Raw genomic sequence first — 22,269 nt, forward strand, 5'->3', positions numbered from 1 at the left:
CCTGGAGTACTGCATACAGTTTTAGTCTCCGTATTTAAAAAAAAAGATACTTGCATTGGAGGCTCTACAGAGAAGGTTCACGAGGTTGATTGCGGAGATGAGGGGGGGTCGACTTATGAAGTATAGGCTCAACCTATCTGCATTAGAGTTCAGAAGAATGCAAGGTGATCTTATTGAAACATAAGCTAATGAAGGGGCTTGATGATGAGGTAGATGCAGAGAGAATATTTCCACTCACAGGAAACAAACTATGGGACATAGTCTCAGAATAAGGGGCTGTCCATTTAGATCCATGATGAGGAGGAATTTCTTTTCAGAGGATTGTAAATCTATGGAATTCTCTTCCCCATAGAGCAATAGATACTGGGTCATTGTCTCTCTGCCTTAAAAGATATTTAGACTTTTGAATGATAAAAAGGGAGTAAAGGGTTATGAGGAGCAGGTAGGGAAGTGGAGTGGAGTCCATGATCAGATCAGCAGGCTTGAGGGGCCAAATGGCCTGCTCCAATTTCTTGTATTCTTAAAATTTCAGAATCCCATAACTGTTACACAGCTCAGTGCAATTCTTCATTGATGCAAACCAAGTTAGGTTAATAGAAAATAAGCAACCACTCAAACTTAGACAAATCGCAGTCCAATTTTGAACAGTTTATTTATAGTTATGTTACATTTCACATCAAGAGCCCGGGTAACACAGCTCTTCGTACAAAGCCACAAGCCATCATTCGCTACAGGACAGGGACCCTAATTATATAAATACAAGTACTAAACACAATAAACTTGATCCCTTCAGTCAGTTTAGTCACTCTCCCCCAGCATGTGCTTGTCAAACAGGTACACTCCCAGGCCATTCTCAGGGGCTCCCAGTCTCTTCAGGTTGGTGATGTGATCTCCAAGCTTCTTGATCATCTTCACTTGTTCATCCAAGTAGTGGGTCTCCAAGAAGTCACACAACTGAAAGAGGGAAACTAGTTATGTCCAGCAGCAGATATCAAGGAATGTCAGCTTCCGCTTCAGAGTTTGGATTTTAATCCACTTAAACTGGAGGATAATCAAGTGGTGCAATTGGGATTGATGGAATTACTGCAACATTAGATTAAACTTACTGCACAATTTATGGTATTCATATCCTGGGACATATTTACTAGTCTCTGTCCACAGTAGACCAACTTCCCCCATCCCTTCCCACTGCTAGCCAAAATAAAACAAAGACACAAACAAAGCTATTGGGCATGGAGATCGTTATAATTAGGCTCAAGGACAACAAGGTTCCACAATCTCAGCCCAAATTAAGGCATTAGGAACTTACATGAGGGTCTGTCCTCTCAATGGAGTGTTTGTGCAGATCCAGCAGACTCTGGTTCACATTCTTCTCCATCTGCAGAGCTCTCTGCATCAGCTCCAGACCATTGCTCCACTCATCCTGCTCTGGTTTCTGGAAAGGAAATTCTAACAGTTCATTTACAATGGATTAAATAAACATTTGAAGGAAATTATGGGTGCAATAAAAAGTCTACTGTACCATTAACTCATGTTAGCTTAATGGCAATTTTACATTATATCGCAACCACAGGAATCACGCTGATGAGGCAAATAGCTCAGATATATTTAGGGGAAGCTAGGCAAGTGCATGGGGAGAAAGGATTAGAACGATATGCTGATAGGGGGAGATAACACTCATGTGGAGTATAAACACTAGCAAAGAACAGCTTGGCCAAATGGCCTGTGTGCTGTAAATTGGAACCAATTGCTTCAGTATGTATGGGAACATTCAGTCTAAGGGGAGCCAGACAGCAGGCCACTCCTTTATTGAATCCAACCTTGATGTCCGCCAAGATGATCCGTCCTCCACGGCGATTCTGGAATTCCATCAGTTTCTCAGCATGCTCACGTTCATGTGACTGCTCCTTGAAGAACTCAGCAAAGTGACGCAGGGCAACATCATCCCGGTCAAAGTAGAAGGACTGCAGAGAGATCAGAAGAGTAGTTGGGTATTACATGGCAGATCCATCATCATGGTTATAGTACATAACTTCAAGCTCAATATTTTGCTTTCTTTCAAGGGTTCAAAGTGTGACTGAACTTGTATGTACATTGTCATGGAAACAATCTTTTGATACCCTTACCCAATGACAAATCTTGACCCAACATCAATGCTTGGGGAGAGCGGGGGGGTGAAAGAGAGAAAGAGCTGTAGAAGGATGGGAAAGTAAGTGTTCCAGATTTCCACCACACTTCCAGAAAAGAATACTTCCTGACTTCCCGCCTAAAATGTCTTAGCTGTAATTTTATTACATCCCCTCATTGCAAAGGCAAGGTAGGAAAAGTGCATGCAATGATTTAGAATGAGAATTCTGAATTCCATGCATTGAATGCAAAATGTATTCCAAATAAACTTCAACAAGCAGCTGAAAAGACTCAGGAAAGTGAGACATTTAGATTCAAGATACTCAAAATAGGTGGGCTGGGTACAGCACAGAATTTAGTAAATTCACATTACATCGTCTCCATTGTGAAGTGGCAAAAAAACACAAAACTCACCATAGAGAGATAAACGTAGGAGGAATATAGCTCCATGTTGATCTGCTTGTTGACAGCATCCTCACAGTCTGGTGGTAGCTCTGACGCACTTGAGCAGCCATCTTTATTCTTTTTTACAAATCTAAACTTTGTTGAAACAACAAACTGAAATTTAGCCAACTTCAAACTCCTGTATTTATACTGCTGGATAATCCAGGGCTTGACAGCCTAGAGGATGAGTGACAGTCCTCATTATCCAATCAGAAGTTGCAGCCTCTCAGAGCACCAATCAAGTAATAGGAGGAGGGGAGATGGGCTCCCAGAGCCAGTCAGATCTTTGAAGAATGAGCATCATTGGCTGACAACTCAATGAGGATCTCAATTGTCCGAAACACAGTTCAAATATCCAGAATCACAGCTTTAAATGAATCCTCTACTCTTTAGGCTAATCAATTGGGTAAACTTATAAGTGCCCCTTTATGAGGGGGAATAAACTATGTTACAAATCTGACAAAACTAACATAAAAACTTTTCAAATTATAATTTAATTTCCTGTATGCATTCCAGTCCCTCTGGTGCCCACCGGTCACCGAAAGCCTCAAGCATACTGGCAGATACCGCATGCTCGCTCTCCAAGGACAGAACATAAGAACATAACAAATAAGAGGAGTAGACCATTAGCCCCTCACGCCTGCTCCGCCATTTAATAAGATCATGGTTGATCTGATCTTGGGCTCAGTTCCATTTCCCTGCTCGCTCCCCATAACCCTTGACTCCCTTATCATTCAAAAATCTGTCTATCTCCACCTTAAATATATTCAATGACCCAGCCTCCACTGCTCTCTGGGACAGAGAATTCCACAGATTTACGACCCTCTGAGAGAAGAAATTCCTCCTCATCTCCACTTTAAATGGGCGGCCCCTTATTCTTAAACTATGCCCCCTAGCTTTAAATTCCCCATTGAGTGGAAACATCCTCTCTGCATCTATCTTGTCAAGCCCCCTCAGTGTCTTATATATTCCAATAAGATCATGGTAGACTGGTCATGAAGGTTAAAGCCCATGGGGTACAGGACAAAGTGTCAAGTTGGATCCAAAATTAGCTTGGAGGTAGGAAGCAAAGGGTAATGATTGATGGCTGTTTTTGTGACTGTCGGATGTTTCCAGTGGGATTCCACAAGGCTCAGTACTAGGACCCTTGCTTTTTGTGGTATATATCAATGATTTAGATTTGAATATGATTAAGAAGTTTGCAGACGACACTGAAATTGGCTATGTGGTTGATAATGAAGAGGAAAGTCATGGGCTGCAGGAGGATAGAATCTATTAGTCAGGTGGGCAGAGCAGTGGCAAATGGAATTTAATTCAGAGAAATATAAGATGATGCACTTTAGGAGGACTAATAAGGAAAGGGTATACACATTAAATGGTAGGCCACTTAATAGTGTAGATGAACAAAGGGACCTTGGAGTGCTTGTCCACAGATCCCTGGGAGCAGGCCAGGTGGATAAGATAGTTAAGAAGGCATACGGAATGCTTGCCTTTATTGGCCGAGACATAGAATATAAGAGCAGGGAGGTTATGCTTAAATTGTATAATAATTTGCTTAGGCCACAGCTGGTGTATTGCCGACAGTTCTGGTCGCCGTATTATAGGAAGGACATGATTGCACTAGAGACGTTGCAGAGGAGATTTACTAGGATGCTGCCTGGAATGGAGAATCTTAGTTATGAGGACAGATTGGATAGGCTGGGTTTGTTCTCATTGGAACAGAGGAGGTTGAGAGGAGACCTCATTGAGGTGTACAAAATATTGAGGGGCCTGGACATAGTGGATAGTAAGGGTCTATTTCCATTGGTGGAAGGGTCTATTACGAGGGGGCATAGTTTTAAGGTGCTTGGTGGAAGGTTCAGAGGGGATTTGAGGGGGGCTTCTTTATTCAGAAGGTTGGGGGGATCTGGAACTTGCTGCCTGGAAGAGTGGTGGATGCAGAAATCCTCACCACTTTTAAGAGATGGTTGGATGGGCACTTAAAGTGCACTAATCTACAGGGTTACGGACCGAGAGCTGGTAATTGGGATTAGACTGGATGACCTTTTGTTGGACGGAGCAGATATAATGGTAAATACTGCAGGGAATAGAATACGGCCAGGGTGATCTCCTGGCCTCGGTTCGATCGCCTGGATGGGTCGTAGAGGAATTTTCCCAGATTTTGTCTCCCTAAATTGGCCTGGGTTTTTATCTGGTTTTTGCCTCTCCCAGGAGATCACATGGCTCCGGTTGGGGTGGTGTGTAGAATGTTTTAGTATAAGGGGTGTCACAGTTGTGGTGAGGTGGATTGGTTGGGCTGGGTGCTCTTTGCCTTTCCGTCATTGTTCATAGGCTTATATGTAATCTTTAGGGTTGCTGACCAAGGGCCGTGTGGCTCTTTGTCGGCCGGCGCGGACATAATTGGCCGGAATGGCCTCCTTCTGCGCTGTAAATTTCTATGTTTCTATCACCTCTCATTCTTCTAAACTCCAATGAATATCGGCCCAACCTACTCAAGCTATCTTCATAATTCAACCCCTTCATCTGATCTCTGAGCTCAGAGTGAGGAATGCCTGCAGCTGAATCACATCCGTGTTCAGCATGTTAAATTTGTATAGAACCTTGGCTAGACAACACTTGGAGTACTATACGCATTTTTGGTCTCCACAGAATTATATAGAATCACAGAATAGTACAGCACACAAGGAGACCATTCGGCCCATCGAGGCTGTGCCGGCTCATTCGAAGAGCAATCCAGTTAGTCCCACTCTGAGGTTCTTTCCCCAAAATCCCTGCAATTTTTTCCCCTTCAACTATTTATCTAATTCCCATTTTGAAGGCTACTATTGAATCTGTTTCCGCCACCCTATCAGGCCGTGCATTCCAAATCCTAATCACTCATTGAGTTAAACAGTTTTTCATTATGTCACCTCTGGTTCTTTTGCTAATCACATTAATTCTGTGCCCTCTGGTTCTTGACGCTTCAGCTTTTGGAAACAGTTTCTCTTGATTTAACCTTCATGGTTTTAAACACCTCCACCAAATCGATCAAATCTCATCTTAGCCTTCTCTGCTCTAAGCAGAATATTACAAATAGGATGTAGAGTATTGACGAAGCTGCAAAAATGATTTACAAGAATGGTACCAGAACTGAGACGTTATACCCATTAGGTGTGACTGGACAGGATGGAACTCTTTTCTTTAGAAAAGGGAAGGCGGAAGGGTGACCTGACAGAGATCTTTAAAATTATATAAAGGTGTTTTGATAACATAGGCGTAGATAAAATGTTTCCACTTGTGGGGGAGTCCAAAACTAAGGCCGATCAATATAAGATAGTCACAAATAAATCTAAGAGGGACTTCAAGAGAAACTTCTTGTAAGGGATATAGCAGGCAAAGAGCAGACAGATAGGTAATCAGAACACAATGCTGAAGGTAATGAACTGATCAGTATTAGGCAGGTCTGAGGAATTGGTGATGATAATTGCGTATTGTATGTAACACTTGCTTATGTTGGTATAGCTCACTTATAATGAATTAAAGCTGTATGGGTAATTCATCCTTAACCTTAGTAACACTTAACAAAACAGCCGAAGTCAGCAGTTACAATTTTGATTCGAAGTCTCTGAGAGGAAGAGAAAGGAAAGCCAATATTTTGGAAGAGTTACTTCAGGCGCCATATAGACTATGGCACAGTGCAAATCACGGAACAAACACAATTGACATATGATGGAAGATGGACAATTGCATGTACCACTCAGAGCCAGTCTGATAAGAGACGACAAATCAATGTAACTCCGCTGATAGCAATAGACATATCGATGATTTTGTAGGAGGGTAGCCCCTCTCCAAAACCTGTATAAATTATACTCGAAACCTCTTGTATTTTGAAGGTTCCATGATTGAACTTGCCCTTGCTCGAAATAAAGCCAGTTGAACCTAAGGTTTCATTTGTTTGATTCCGTGGTCGTTATACCGAGGGCGAAGGGCGAGGTGTCGATTACCTATATCAGGTAATCCACCCAGAGGAAGAGAAGTCTTTCTTTTACCCCAACAGAAGGGCAGGTGTCAACTACCTATATCAGGTAGTCCGCCTCGAGGGAGAGAAGTCTTCCTTTTACCCCAACACTTCTTCAGTGGTTAGAATGTGGAACTTGCTATCAAAAGGAATAGTTGAGGCACAGAGCATAGATGCATTTAAGAGGAAGCTGGATAAAGACATGAAGGAGAAAGGATTGGAAGGATATGCTGATAGGGTTAGAAGATGATGGGTGGGAGGAGGCTCATGTGGAATATAAACTCTGGCATGGGCTGAATGGCCTTTTTCTGTACTTTAAATTCTTAAACCACAGGCACCTGTAAAGTTTTTCACATCGAGTGAGTTGAAGAATTTGTTTTGTCTGAAACATGAAGCCGTCAAACCCATCAGCATGCAAACCCAGGTCGGCTTGTAAAATTTTGACTCATCAACGTATGAAATGTGGTAACATCGATACTCCAAAAGTACTATTGAAAGATACAAAGACTACGGTAAGGCTGGCCAGACCCACCAGGGGTGACAGCACAGTGGTATACAATCGGGAGGGAGTGGCCCTGGGCGTCCTCAACATTGAATCCAGAGCCCATTAAGTCTCATGGCTTCAAGTCAAGCATGGGCAAGGAAACCTCCTGCTGATTACCACCAACTTCCCTCCCTCAGCTGATGAATCACTACTGCTCCATGATGAACATCACTTGGAGGAAGCACTGATAGTAGCAAGGGCACAGAATGTACTCTGGTTGGGGGACTTCAATGTCCATCACTAAGAGAGGCTCAGAAGCACCAATACTGACCGAGCTGGCCGAGTCCTGAAGGAATGGTCTGCCAGATTGGGCCTGCGACAGATAGTGAGAGAACCAACAGAAGGGAAATACCTATATGACTTCGTCCTCACCAACCTACCTGTCACAGACACATCTGTCCATGACAGCATTGGTAGCAGTGACCACCACACAGTCCTTGTAGAGAAGTCCCAACTTTACATTGAGAACACCCTCCATCGTGTTGTGTGGCACTACTACCGTGCTAAATGGGATAGATTCACAACATATTTATCACCCCAAATGTGAGTATCTATGAGGTGCTGTGGGCCATCAGTAGCTGCTGATTTGTATTCCACCATAATCTGTAACCTCATGGCCCAGCATATCCCTCACTCTAGCATTACGTTCAACCAAGGGACCAACCCTGGTCAATCAGGAGTGCAGAAGAGCATGCCAGGAATAGCATCAGGCATACCGAAAAATGAGGTGCCAACCTGGGAAAGCTGCAACACAGGACTACATGCAGGCTAAACAGCAGAAGCAGCCTGCTATAGACAGAGCAAAACAATCCCACAATCAACGGATTGTTGATACTGGATTCTTTTCCCTTCAATCTGTTTCAGCGAATTCACTGACACACGAACACTTTTAGTCTTAGCAACATAAGACCTTTATTAGAGAATTAGAGAATCTCCCGGCCAGGACCTGTTAAGATAAAGGGGAACCCACTCGAGTCGAGTTTGTCCACCTCTGTCCTGACAAGCTACGTAACAGTACAAAAGCTCAACACTTATACACTGTTAAAGCAGAACACATTTGAGTGACACTCAGTTTATACAATCATTGGTCGATTTCCCCCATAGCATACCCAATTGCAGGCTAACAACTCTTTGACATAGGGCGGGCCCTATGGATATGTTTACAATTTCGGTCTTAACAGCATTTCCCTATTTCATGGCTGGATATAGCAGCCCCTTGTCTGACTCATGTCTAACTTTTGCTTTTTCGCGTAACTCGTGTTTGACCACAACTCTGAGTCGTCCTTTGTTTGTGTCGACAGGGCAAATATCGCAGCTGGACAATTTCTCTTGGCCATTTTCCCATGATCCCTTACTAACACATTCGCAAACCTTCTATCTACATTCTGATTCCCCCCTTTTATCATTCCATGATAAATCTGGTGATTATTCCAGGAGCATCACATTCAGCCGTTCGCATTCTTGTTTCTCATACTCTTCTTGATTCTCGAGTAAACCTTTAGTTTGTTCAACCAAATTCCGGGAGCTCGTGACTGTAAGAGTTTGCTCCAATTTCGCCATCATCACCTTACAACAGACATTAAAGCAACCAATGATCAAGCAACAGGTAACTATTATTACAACGAGAATGACTGCTCCATGCATTAAATAAGATCCCCAGGATCCTCCAAATAATCAATCCAACCAACCATCTCCTTTCTTTGGGCCCTGCCTAAACTCATCAAGCTGCTTTTTTATGGCATCAATGGCCTGGGTGATATTGTACAATTCGTCCGTGACATGTGTTATACATTTGTCCCCTATAATTGTGCATACTCCTCCTTGTTGGGCCAGCTGATAATCCACGGCATAGCGGGTTTGCTGCGTATACAATCTTAGTTCAGACAGCTCTCTGTTGATGGCATCCAGTCCCTTAGACGTGCTATTTCCCAAAATGGTCAATCCGCAAATAAGGTAGTTCCTATTTTTGGCACTAATTACCCCCGCTGATTCCCCTACAGATAGGGCCCCAAGGAACCCGTAGCCGAGTGATGACCCCAGCGTGATAGGATCCTCCCAATCAGCACAGAACTCCTTGCTGATGGCCCGTGTTACTATCCTTCTCTGGGTATGCCCCCTTTTGGGACATGGGACAGTGAGTGGTCCTATAGTTTCTACTGCAAAGAGGACCGGGAGGGTCGGTGTGGCTGTCTTAAAGGTACCATTAAGGAGGAACACAAATCCTTTCTTAGCTCTATAACACTTTACGTTAGTGTTGCTAACACTCGTGAACTGCTTATACCACCAATTGCTAGGTTCCCTTGAATTTGAGCTTGATCCTACCAATTGGTAAGCATCAAACGGGTATGCCCATGTTTCTGAGCTGACATGAGTTCCGTTACACTGACCGCAGACAACTTGCCTTCCTGCGGTCACATTCAGGCATCTTTGCTCGTTACAGGTACAGGTAAACTGGCCCTTACGCACTCGACAGTGCTGATGGGCACACTGCGTCTGCACACAGGTGGCATTCCCGGGGACCAGGACATATACACAGCCCCACCCGGGTAGCTTGCAATGTCTGAGCATACCGCTCCGTTCTTTCCCTGGGATCCTCTGCACTCAGGATTCATGGAGTCTATTAATTCCACACATCTTCCCGGTATACCCTTTCTATATTCGCCTGTTTGTCCCTCACAGGGTGCATCCGAGGTATCTGCCGTATATAAGTCGTGGGGAGTCCACCCAGGGGTAGCCACGAACAGGGCCTCTACTGATTGGGCTAGTGGGTAACACACAGTTCGATTGCCATGCAATCGGGTATGGGTCTGATAAAATAAGTTATCCTGTAGCCCTTCCAGTTCAGCTAGGATAGTACAAGATAGCACAATTATACCTGCTAGCTTACACATGTTTAGATAATTTTAGACGATACTATACATTAGTTAACAATAGGATAAGGATGGATCAGAAAACAGCTAAGTCTGCTTGTTCCTTTCTCTTGCCGTGTTCTTGCCGTTTTTCTTCCTGCCCCAAGGATGTGGTTTATTCAGCTATGGAGGAGAGGAAGTCTGGAACAGAAACAAGGGTTAGGACGACCAGTGGGAGGCTCATTATGAAGTAATAAGTTTACAGTGGTGCAGGTGAACCCAGGCACTGCTCCCTTCAACCTTAACTGCAGTGGGGGTAGTGAGTAACACCTGAAAAGGCCCCTCCCATTGTGGCTCTAGTCCCTTTCGAATCCATCAGGACATACTTCCCTGGTGCCACAAGAGATGATTCGGGTAACACTGGGAGGTCGAGGTGAGCCTCTCGAACCTGGTTGTGAGCTAGTCGCAGAGCCCGAGTCAGAGAAAGAACATAGGTGGTCATCAGTCGAGCTGGAATACCATATCTAGGAACAATTTCCCTTATTAACACCTTAACAACAGTTTGAGCCTTATTGTCCAGGGTAGGGTAGGCTTCGATCCATTTACTAAACACATCAACTATTACTAACACATATTTGTAACACTGAATTTTTTGCAACTCAATGTAGTCCAACTGCAAAGTCTCAAAGGGGCCCTCTGGTAGAGGCGTCTTACCCCAATTACAGGGGACTCCCTTCCCTGGATTATGCTGTTGGCAAACAAGGCAACGACTACTGATGTTCTGGGCTAGCATCTGGAGTCTAGGGTGCCACCAAGTGGCCAAAAGCGTGTCACTTGTTGTCCTTGCTCCACAATGAGTAGCAAAAATGCATACATTCAATAACCCAGAGAGCCAACTCATCAGACATGCAAGTCTGTTCCGCGGAGTTTAGAAACATTGTCATAAGTACATCCATAATCTTTCCACAACAGTTTATCTTTTTCAGGAGCGTCCTCCTGTGCTTTAATGACATCTTGGATGGTTGGCATTGGTTTTTCCGAGGCTAACTTATCCTTGGCAGGACTTTTAGTTTGACTCATCATTCTAGGCACCACCATTTGTTGTCCACAAGAGGCCTGTATAGCCTCTCGGTCAGCACGGCGGTTTCCTATATTGACCGGAGAGTTTCCGGTAGTGTGGGCAATGCACTTAACAATAGCAATACGTTTAGGGAGCATGAGGGCTTGCAACAAATCAGATACTAGTTGCTTATGGGATATCTCGTTTCCCTGTGAGGTCAGGAATCCCCTATTTTTCCATAACTGTCCGAAATCATGGGCTACCCCAAAGGCATACCTAGAATCGGTATAGATATTGACTGAGGTCTTTGGCCAAGATACAGGCTCGGGTGAGGGCGAATAGTTCAGCTTGTTGGGCAGAATAGGCGGTTTCAAAGGCGGCAGATTCCAAGACTTGATCCTCCTGGTTTACTATGGTGTATCCTGAGATTCATGTACCTTCTGGATTAATAGAAGAACTTCTGTCAACATACATAATATAGTCTGGGTCTTCCATTGGTACGTCAACTAAATCTTCCCTGACCGATGAGGCCTCCTGAATTAAAGATAAACAATCATGACTGGGTTCTTCCTCATCTTGGGGTGGCTCAGTAAGAAAACAGGCTGGATTAATGGCAGTACAGTGCCGAAAAGTCAGCTTAGGATTATTCAGTAGGTAGATCTCATATCTGCTTTGACTGGCCATGGTAAGGTGTTGAGTCTGCAGTTGGCCCAGGAGGGCGGCTACGGAGTGGGAGGTGTTAAGATAACCGTAGCACAGTCTTTCAGGATTGTACAATACAGTTGAAAGGGCCGGTCATGGAGGGGCCGGCTCAAAGCCAGAGCTTGCAGCAGGGCTGTCTTTAGTTCCTTAAAGGCTTGAACGTTTGTGGCTTCTATTTCAAAGCTGCCTTCTTTAGTTGTGTACGGTGTGAGGTGCTTAGTCATCAGGGCAACGTTAGGGATCCAGGATCTACAGTAATTGATCATCCCCCACCACTGTCGCATTTGTTTAGCCGTGCTAGGGACTGGAAACCAGCAAATCGGTTCGTCATCCGGGGAGGTTCTCTGTACAATCAAGTTACGTAATCGGGGGAATGGTTGGCCAAAGGGGTTGTTCTGGGAGAAGTTAGTGTAAGATCCCCGTCCTCTTCCCCCCTTGCTCCCCTCCTCTTCCTCTTTCGTGCCGACAGGAGGGACACTCTCTACTCCAATTTCCTTCTTGCCCACAATTAAAGCATTCATCTCGTCTCTCCCATCCTCGGCCTCTTCCCATACCGGGCCGGGGACAATAGGGTGGTCCGTAATTAGCAGGGCCCGGGCCATTCGGGTGTTGGGTATATCCGTATCCTTGGTTATCCACCCAACCCTTTACACAGTACTGTGGTTCCATCTGGTATCCCCTCAGGTTGGACCAGGGTCCTCTCCGTGGGGGTTCTTCCTTTCTAGTCACATTCGGTTTTGACCCGGGTCAGGGGTGTGCCTCCTCCTTCCCCTCCTTTCTTCTCCTGCCAATAATATTTATCTTTAACTCCTTTCGCCGGAGTGTAAGGTGGAGGGGGATGGGAAAGAGGCTGTGACAAAGGGTCAGAGGCTGCAGGAGGTGCCATTGGGCGCGGCTGTGTCCATTCATCAATTTCATCATCAGCCTCGGTCAACGCAAAACCAACCATTCGACTACGTAGTCTATCTGTACCCTTCTCAGAGGTCCCAGGGGAACTCTTAGTACGTTTCTCGTGCGTGCACTCTACAGTTTTAACATGTCCTCCTTCTGTCAAGGACAGCCCTAATTTAATGGCGTTTTCCTGCCAGCTTGACAGAAGGGACTCATCTTTCAGCTTTTGACAGTACTGTCTCCATTTGGCTATTAAATCCTTTTTTAACCACCGGGACCATATATATATATTTTTTTTACTCAACAAACCTATCCTTTGTGCATTTCCTGGCTCCGTAACTTATCATCGACTATACGTAATTCAATAAGGTTCACACTCTTAAACTTCCCACATACAGGACAACACTACGAAGGGTTAAAAAAACTTTCACTGTTTGAAAAAGTGGGTGGAGCTAAAGCAAACCACAACTCCCCGGTCTCCCCAACACAAGCTTTCTCATCCACAGTAAAAATCATACAAGCATTTAAAACAGACGTTCACAAGAGTCTTTTTTTTTTGGATCCATGACCTTTCAGGGAATTCATAGTTTTATCTAAATTACCCATCCTTGTGTCGCCGCACGTTGGATCGGGGTCCTAATTAATCCGAATCGTCCCCCACGCCGCCCCGTGGTATTCTCAGTTTAGCTTACCTAGAGCCTAGGTGGACCAAGTGATATACAAGATCGACACCGCACCTGGCGTAAGTACAATTTAAAATTTACGCAGTCCCGTGTAGTCCCGCAGCTTAATTTTACGTAATTCCCTAACCTTCGCGTTTCCCTACGCGGTTCGCGCGATTCTCTATTTACTTGGGCCTCGAACACACACAGCCTGTTCGTGACGCCGCACGACAATCCTTACTTTTTCTAGGTTTCCGATTTAAATCCCATCAGTGCCTAGACGGGCCAAGTGATATACAAGGTCGACGTCACACCTGACTTGGACACTTATTTTCTAAGTTTAAAACGTGTTCGCCAGATTGACCTGGATCTCGTTCAGACACCACCTGAGAACCAGCGAGTGGCTAAACTTTCCTCAGACTTTTGAAACCGGAGGAAACTGGAGCAGTATTGAAATTATACTTACTCCAGTGGCCATTTCTCTCTCGTCTCGTCCAAGGCTAGTCTGGCTCTTAATTCGCAAGTTTTCGGCAGTCGTCCGTTGAGATCCCACTTCTGACACCAAATGTTGATACTGGATTCTTTTCCCTTCAATCTGTTTCAGCGAATTCACTGACACACGAACACTTTTAGTCTTAGCAACATAAGACCTTTATTAGAGAATTAGAGAATCTCCCGGCCGGGACCTGTTAAGATAAAGGGGAACCCACTCGAGTCGAGATTGTCCACCTCTGTCCTGACAAGCTACGTAACAGTACAAAAGCTCAACACTTATACACTGTTAAAGCAGAACACATTTGAGTGACACTCAGTTTATACAATCATTGGTCGATTTCCCCCATAGCATACCCAATTGCAGGCTAACAACTCTTTGACATAGGGCGGGCCCTATGGATATGTTTACAATTTCGGTCTTAACAGCATTTCCCTATTTCATGGCTGGATATAGCAGCCCCTTGTCTGACTCATGTCTAACTTTTGCTTTTTCGCGTAACTCGTGTTTGACCACAACTCTGAGTCGTCCTTTGTTTGTGTCAACAGGGCAAATATCGCAGCTGGACAATTTCTCTTGGCCATTTTCCCATGATCCCTTACTAACACATTCGCAAACCTTCTATCTACATTCTCAGGATCAGATCAAGGTCTGCAGACTTACCACATCTCGTTGTGAATGATGGTGGACCATTAAACAACTAACGGGAGGAAGAGGCTCCATGAACATCCCCATCCTCAATGATGGAGGAGCCCAGCTCATCAGTGCAAAAGACAAGCCTGAAGCTTTTGCAACCATCTTCAGCCAGAAGTGCCTCATGGAGGATCCATCTCAGCCTCCTGCTGAGGTCCCCACCATCACAGAAGCCAGTCTTCAGCTAATTCAATTCACTTCACGTGATATCAAGAAACAGCTGAGCCCACTGGATACAGCAAAGGCTATGGCAGTCGTGCAGAACACTTGTGCTCCAGAACTGCCCAGGTATGTCCTGTCCACAAAAAGCAGGACAAATCCAATCTGGACAATTACCGCCCCATCAGTCTACTCCCAATCATCAGCAAAGTGATGGAAGGTGTTGTCAACAGTACTATTAAGCAGCACTTATTCACCAAGCAGCTTCTCACCTGTGGATAGTTTGGGTTCCACCAGGACCACTCGGCTCCAGACCTCCTTACAGCTTGGTCCAAACAAGAGAGCTGAATTACAGAATTACAAAAAAAATCAAAAATCAAAAATCAAAGAGCATGTTATTATTTAAATGAAGAAAGTCTGCAAAGTGCTGCAGTACAGCAGGACATGGGGGTACTTGTGCATGAGACACAAAAGGATAGTATGCAGGTACAGCAAGTGATCATGAAGGCCAATAGAATCTTGGCCTTTATTGCGAAGGGGATGGAGTATAAAAGCAGGGAAGTCTTGCTACAGCTATACAGGGTATTGGTGAGGCCATACCTGGAATACTGCATGCAGTTTTGGTTTCCATATTTACGAAAGGATATACTTGTTTTGGAGACAGTTCAGAGAAGATTCACTAGGTTGATTCCGGAGATGAGGGGTTGATGTTTGAGGAAAGGTTGAGTAGGTTGGGCCTCTACTCATTGGAATTCAGAAGAATGAGAGGTGATCTTATCGAAACGTTTAAGATTATGAGGGGGCTTAACAAGGTGGATGCAGATTGGATGTTTCCACTGATGGGGGAGACTAGAACTAGAGGGCATTAGAATAAGGGGCTGTCCATTTAAAACAGAGATGAGGAGAAATTTCTTCTCAGGGGGTTGCAAATCTGTGGAATTCGCTGCCTCAGAGAGCTGTGGAAGCTGGGACATTGAATAAATTTAAGACAGAAATAGACAGTTTCTTAAACGATAAGGGGTTATGGGGAGAGGGCAGGGAAGTGGAGCCGAGTCCATGATCAGTTCAGCCATGATCTTATTGAATGGCAGAGCAGGCTCGAGGAGCCGTATGGCCTACTCCTGCTCGTATTTCTTCTGTTCTTATATTAGGTAAGGTGAGAGTGACTGCCCTCGACATCAAAGCAACATTTGACCAAGTGTGGCATCAAGGAGCCCTAGTACAATTGAAGTCAATGGGAATCACAGGGGAAAATGTTCACTAGCTGGAGTCATACCTCACACAGGAAGATAGTTGTGGTTGTTGGAGGTCAATCAGGGCAGTGTTCTAGGCCCAACCAACTTCAGCTGCTTCATCAATGACATTGCCTGCATCATAAGGTCAGAAGTGGGGATGTTCACTGATGATGGCACAGTGTTAAGTTCGATTTGCAACTCCTCAGAAGATAAAGCAGTCCATGCCCACATGCAGCAAGAGCTGAACGACATTCAGGGTTGGGCTAATAAGTGGCAAGTAATATTTGCGCCACACAAGTGCCAGGCAATGACTATATCCAACAAGTGAGTCGAATCACCACCCCTTGACATTCAACAGCATTACCATCACCGAATCCCCCACCATCAACAACTGGGAGTCATCATTAACTAGAAACTTACTGGACCAGCTACATAAATACTGTGGTAACAAAGGTGGGTAAGAGGCTGGGTATTCTATGCCGAATGTCTCAGCTCCTGACTCTCCAAAGCCTTTCCACCATCTATAAAGGCACAAGTCAGGAGTGTGGTAGAATACTCTCTACTTGCCTGGATCAGTGCTGCTCCAACAATACTCAAGAAGCTCAGCACTATCCAGGACAAAGCAGCCCACTTGATTTACACCCCATCCACCACCTTCAAAATTCACTCCCTTCACCACCAGCCAACATGGCTGAACTGTGTACCATTTACAAGATGCACTGCAGCAACTTGCCAAGATTCTTCGGCAGCACCTGCCAAACCACAAGCTTTACCAACTAGAAGGATACAGGCAGCAGGCACATGGGAACACCACCTGCATGTTCCCCTCCAAGTTACATACCAACCTGGCTTGGAAATATATCAACATTCCTTCATCACCGTTGGGTCAAAATAATGGCACTCACTTCCTAACAGCACTGTGGGAGTACTTTCATCACAAGGACTGCAGTGATTCAAGAAGGTGGCTCTGCTCAACCTTCTCACGAGCAATTAGTGATGGGCAATAAATGCTGGCCTTGCCAGTGGCACCCACATTCTTCAAATAATAAAAACGACATTAACATGGAAAGACTAAAGGAGACAATTTAGTTGCACCCAGTGCAGTTCTCAGCAAAGTCCGTAATTAATGAGTAAACACTGGATTATTGGAGCTTCGGCATCAACAACATTTGAATCCATTCATGGACATGATCCAGTAGTAAATGCTATTTGGTATGAAATGCACAACGGAATGAAATACAAATTGATACATTGGGTTAATGAATTGAAAAATTAGGCAATGGGGCCCATACTTTGGCAAGGGGGGGGGGGGGTGGGGGCACGGGACAGGGAAAGAAGGAAATGCTGAATGTGTTTAACTTCTTGAGCATTTGAATGAAATACATTTACTCCTTCCAGAAGGATTATAATTTTGTTTGAGTACAGTTGCAGAAGTATTCCTTCAATACCTTATTCATGTGTGAAACTAAAAATTGTGTTAGTAAGTTATTCAACCATGAGCAGAGCAGGCAGAAGAGAATCTGCCTCAGAACCACACCCACTAGGGTATCCACACTAACCAATGAAGCTGTGACAGCAAGCTGATGCCACCTGTTGCTTTCCCTCCTCGCCCAATTGTAGCCCCTGGGGTTCAATGTACTGACATTACTGGACTGTACAGCAGTTGCTGCTCTGCCTACAAAGCTTAACAAAGTCTACAGCAGCAGTGGTGAGTTCAGTTACGGAACAACCTGCAATATTAACTGAACAGGATCTGCAGCAGCCACTGAATATCAACAGCTAATTCCAGGGCCAATACAATTAAGGACTTTTTCCCTTCATCTGTCAGAAATGGAAAACTGTCATTTCTGTGCTTAATACATGCTGTAGCAACTTGTAATTTGTATGGAGTTCTCTTATGGAAGTGAAGAGAGAATGTTCACTCATGGTACAGTTTTTTTTTAATTCAGCTGTCTAGAGCAAGCTCTGGAGTTCCCTTCCAAAACCTCAGTACCTTCTTTAAGACACACAAAACCGACCTCTGACCATGCTTTGTCCCTCATCAATAACAAATATGGCAGTCAGTTGTCTGAACATTAGATCTTGCAATATATGTCCAACATTACACCAGAGGAAACAAAACTCCCCCCTCAAACAGTTGCAGAGCTGTAATTCTTGATTTATGTAAACCAAGTTAAAAATTGTATCAATTGAAAAAGCAAATACTTAAATATACAAGGAGACAAAACCCAGTCCAATGCTGAACAGTTTATTTACAGTTATGTTACATATCACATCAGGAGCCCAGGTTTCAACTTTGTGCAAAGTTACATGCCATCATTCCCTACAGAACAGGGGTCTGATTATATAAATACAAGTACTAAACACAAGAAGCTTGATCCCATCAGTCAGTTTAGTCTCTCTCCCCCAGGGTGTGCTTGTCAAACAGGTACTCTCCCAGGCCATTCTCAGGGGCTCCCAGTCTCTTCAGGTTGGTGATGTGATCTCCAAGCTTCTTGATCATCTTCACTTGTTCATCCAAGTAGTGGGTCTCCAGGAAGTCACACAAGTGAAAGAGGGAAACTAGTTATGTCCAGCAGCAGATTTCAAGGAATGTCAACTTCAGAGTTTGGATTTTAATCCTCATGAACTGGAGGATAGTCAAGTGGTGCAATGGAGATCGATGGACTTACTGCACAATAGGTCCTCAGATCCTGGGACATATTTAGTTATCACTGTCTACAGTAGGCCAACTTTCCCCCATCCCTTCCCACTGCTCCCAAATTTTAAAAAAAAATATGACACCAGCACAAAGCTATTGGGAATGGAGATCTTTTAGTTAGGCTCAAACACAGCAAGGTTCCACAACCTCCAACTTATCCAAAAGCCGACATTAAAATTAAGAACTTACATGAGGGTCTGACCTCCCAGTGGAGTGTTTGTGCAGATCCAGCAGACTCTGGTTCACATTCTTCTCCATCTGCAGAGCTCTCTGCATCGCATCCAGACCATTGCTCCACTCATCCTGCTCTGGTTTCTGGAAAGAAAATGGTAACTGTTAGTTGCAATGGATTAACCAATCAAAAGTCTACAATACCATGAATCAATATCTTATATTATAAAATTGCCATTAAGCCATCACAACTTGTCATATCAAGGAGGAAATAGCATATTTAAGGGGAAGCTAGGCAAGTGCATGAGAGAAAGGAATAGAATGATATGCTGAGGGTAAGGAGCGAATGTTTATATGTGGAGTATAGACACCAGCTTGGCCAAATTGCCGGTTTGTGCTGTAAATTGGAATAAATTGCTTCAGAATGTATTGGAAACAATCAATCAGTCTCAGGGGAGCCAAACAGAAGGCCCCTTGTTTATTGAGCCAAACCTTGATGTCTGCCAAGATGATTCGGCCTCCTTGCCGATTCTGGAATTCCATCAGTTTCTCAGCATGCTCACGTTCCTCATGTGACTGCTCCTTGAAGAACTCAGCAAAGTGACGCAGGGCAACATCATCCCGGTCAAAGTAGAAGGACTATGGAGAGATCAGAAGAGTAGTTGAGTATTGCATGGCAGACCCATCATCATTGGTATTGTACATAAAGCTAACCTCAATATTTTGCTTTCAAAAAAAGGTTCAAAGTCTGTGAATTGTATGTATATTGGAATGAAGCTTGCACACCTACTTAGCTAGTGGATAATCTCCCCTCTAGCAATAGGGAAACTTGCAAATCACAGTTTCCATTGGCCAAAGAACCAGAGGAATTTTTATGAACGCATGCATGGGTTGAAAGGGTGGTAGAAGCAGATTAAATGGCAACACTCAAATGGAATTTGTATAAATACGTGACAGGGCCACGAGAACACGTAGGGAGTGGATAAGTTGTATAGCTCCTCCCAAGAGTCAGCAAGGTGCAGAATGATGGCCTCCTGTGCGGCATCATTCTACAATTACCAAACTAGAACCTTAATCTTGACAAATATTCAATTGTAGGTCTGGAAATTAGTGAAAGAGTTTTAACAAAATTGAGACCCTACTGGTCATTATCGCTCATCAGTTTTTAGTAACCCAGATCGATTTTGTACAATCTAGTTAAGGGCCGCTATTGGAACTCTAAGCAAACACCTTAAATTATGCAATCTGGTCACAGTGCACAAGTCATAGTATATAAAAAAAAAAAAAAGAGAAAAACTGAATGAGTTTGACTGGCTACATTCATCCTAATGAACCCAAAACTACCACAAGCAGCATTAATTTGGCACCATCAACACGAATCAGAGGAGAACCCGATACCAAGGAATAGAAGTGATCAGAGGTGAAGAAGGTCACAGGGTAGGAAGGCAGAGAGACAGAGATAGAGATCCACTGCGTTGGGACACAATTACTAAAAGCTTTACCACACTAAAGCAAAGGGAGCCAGAGAAGGGTACAAACTGGTACGTGGATAAGGACACTAGGAACGCGAGTAGGCCATTCAGGCCCTCAAGCCTGCTCCAATATTCAATTTGATTATAGCTGATTTGTAGATCAACTCCATTTACCCATATAAGCGCCATATCTTTTGATATTCTTATCCAAAAAACCTTAGCCCAGCATCCCAAGCCTTTTTTTTTGGTAGGGTGCAAAAGAGGATGAGAAAGAAAGTGTACCAGATTTCCACCACCCTTGTGGGAAAGAAAACTTCCTGATTGCCCTCCTAAATGGCTTAGCTCTGGTTTTAAAAATTTACATCCCCATCGAAAAGGCAAGATAGGGAAAGTCCATGCAGTGATTTAGAATGAGAATACAAATTGAATTATAGGAAAGTGAGTGGTTAAGATTCAAGATACTCAGAATAGGTGGGCTGGATACAGCACAGAATTTAGTAAATTCACATTACATAGTCTCCATTGTGAAGTGTTCAAAAATACAAAACTCACCATAGAGAGATAAACATAGGAGGAATAGAGCTCCATGTTGATCTGCTTGTTGATAGCATCCTCACAGTGCTGGTGTAGTTCTGACACACTTGAGAAGCCATCTTAATATGTTTTTAGATGTTTAAACTTCATTGAAGTACCAAACTAAAATTTAGCCATTTTCAAACTCCTGTATTTATACTGCTGGATAATCCTGGGCATGGCAGCCGAGATAATGAGGGACAGTCCTCATTACCCAATCAGAAGTTGCAGCCTCTCAGAGTACCAATTACGTAAAGGGAGGAGGGGAGATGGACTCCCAGAGCCAGTCAGATCTTTGAAAAATGAGCACCATTGGCTGAGAACTCAATAAGGATCCCAATTGACCTAACTTTCCTCAAACACAGTTCAGATGTCTACAACTATTTTAGTATAATGTAAAATCAAGCACCCCCTTCAGGCGAGGGCACCAGAACCAATACATTTCAAATTAAACTTTACCAGTAACAAATTAAATTTTAGTTTCCGGGGGTGATGATGCACTCCAGTCCCTCCAGCACCTCAAATATCTACAAGCTTGGGCTTTTCCTTAAATACAATAATTTGTAAATTCAATTCAATCCTGTGCCCCTTGGTAAAGGGGCTCAACCACTAGTATCTGCAAACTAACCAAAAATGTCAAAGAAAATCCTAACAAATCAAATTAAAATTTGGTTTCCGGGAATGATGATGCACTCCAGTCCCTCCAGTGCCCACTGATCGTGAAAGGCCTTGAGCGTATAGGCGGGCTCCGCGTTCTCCATCTCCAGGGACACCAGGGCGTGAATGTCGCCGCGGAAGAAAGGCGGGCAGTCAGGCCAAATGACCTCTTCGAACGCCCGCTGCCTGGTCCTGTTAATGGTCATCTTGGACCTTTCAACTACAACACAACTTGCATTTATCAATGCCTTTAACGTAGTGAAACATCCCACGGTGCTTCACAGGAGTAGTATGAGATTTTAAAAATTGACACCGAGCCACATAAGGAGAAATTAGGGCAGGTGACCAAAAGCTTATTCAAAGAGGTAGGTTTTAAGGAGTGTCTTGAAGGAGGAAAGAGAAGTGGAGAAGTTTAGGCAGGGAATCCCAGAGCTTAGGGCCTAGGCAACAGAAGGCACAGCCACCGATGGTTGAGCGATTATAATCGGGGGTGCCTAGGAGGGCAGAATTGGAGGAGCACCGACATCTCGGGGGTTGTGGGGCTAAAAGAGAGTACAGAGATAGGGAGGAGCGAGGCCATGGAGGGATTTGAAAACAAGGATGATTATTTTGAAATCGAAGCGTTGCTTAACCGGGAGCCAATGCAGGTCAGCGAGCACGGCAAATGGGCCAAAGGCGGGCAGAGAAAACATTACAACGACACCCTCAAAGCCTCCCTGATAAAGTGCGACATCCCCACTGACACCTGGGGGTCCCTGGCCATAAACTGCCCTAAGTGGGGGGAGTGCATTCGGGACGGCGCTGAGCTCCTCAAGTATCGTCGCCGAGAGCATGTAGAA

The 22,269-nt window shown here is 44.2% G+C and overlaps 2 protein-coding genes across 2 annotated transcripts; both read right to left on the minus strand.

Annotated features, from left to right (window-relative positions):
• Positions 1-793: 793 nt before the first annotated feature.
• On the minus strand, positions 794-7,590 carry LOC139262685 (ferritin heavy chain-like). Its single transcript, XM_070877837.1, has 5 exons — positions 7,493-7,590; positions 2,542-2,662; positions 1,821-1,964; positions 1,310-1,435; positions 794-954 (listed from the first exon to the last, which is right to left on the minus strand). Exons 1-5 carry the CDS (start codon positions 7,588-7,590, stop codon positions 799-801), a joined length of 645 nt encoding a protein of 214 aa, XP_070733938.1. The 3' UTR covers positions 794-798.
• A 10,658-nt stretch (positions 7,591-18,248) lies between these two features.
• Positions 18,249-21,636, minus strand: LOC139262686 (ferritin heavy chain-like). The gene is made up of 5 exons (XM_070877838.1): positions 21,488-21,636; positions 20,753-20,840; positions 19,221-19,367; positions 18,743-18,872; positions 18,249-18,418 (listed from the first exon to the last, which is right to left on the minus strand). Exons 1-5 carry the CDS (start codon positions 21,634-21,636, stop codon positions 18,249-18,251), a joined length of 684 nt encoding a protein of 227 aa, XP_070733939.1.
• Between the last annotated feature and the right edge of the window lie 633 nt (positions 21,637-22,269).

Source organism: Pristiophorus japonicus, chromosome 4, assembly GCF_044704955.1.
Source record: "Pristiophorus japonicus isolate sPriJap1 chromosome 4, sPriJap1.hap1, whole genome shotgun sequence".
In the NCBI taxonomy this organism is placed as follows: Eukaryota; Metazoa; Chordata; class Chondrichthyes; family Pristiophoridae; genus Pristiophorus; species Pristiophorus japonicus.

Excerpts from the sequence above, each read along its gene's own strand:
- LOC139262685 (XM_070877837.1), bottom strand. The coding sequence starts at position 7,590 with ATGGAGGGTGTTCTCAATGTAAAGTTGGGACTTCTCTACAAGGACTGT. Across the intron at positions 1,965-2,541 it reads CCTACGTTTATCTCTCTATG|TCCTTCTACTTTGACCGGGA; the intron begins GTGAGTTTTGTG and ends ATCTCTCTGCAG. Across the intron at positions 955-1,309 it reads TTGAGAGGACAGACCCTCAT|TTGTGTGACTTCTTGGAGAC; the intron begins GTAAGTTCCTAA and ends TCCCTCTTTCAG.
- LOC139262686 (XM_070877838.1), bottom strand. The coding sequence starts at position 21,636 with ATGACCATTAACAGGACCAGGCAGCGGGCGTTCGAAGAGGTCATTTGG. Across the intron at positions 20,841-21,487 it reads CTCAAGGCCTTTCACGATCA|TGTGTCAGAACTACACCAGC; the intron begins GTGGGCACTGGA and ends TGGCTTCTCAAG. Across the intron at positions 18,873-19,220 it reads TCATCTTGGCAGACATCAAG|AAACCAGAGCAGGATGAGTG; the intron begins GTTTGGCTCAAT and ends TTTTCTTTCCAG.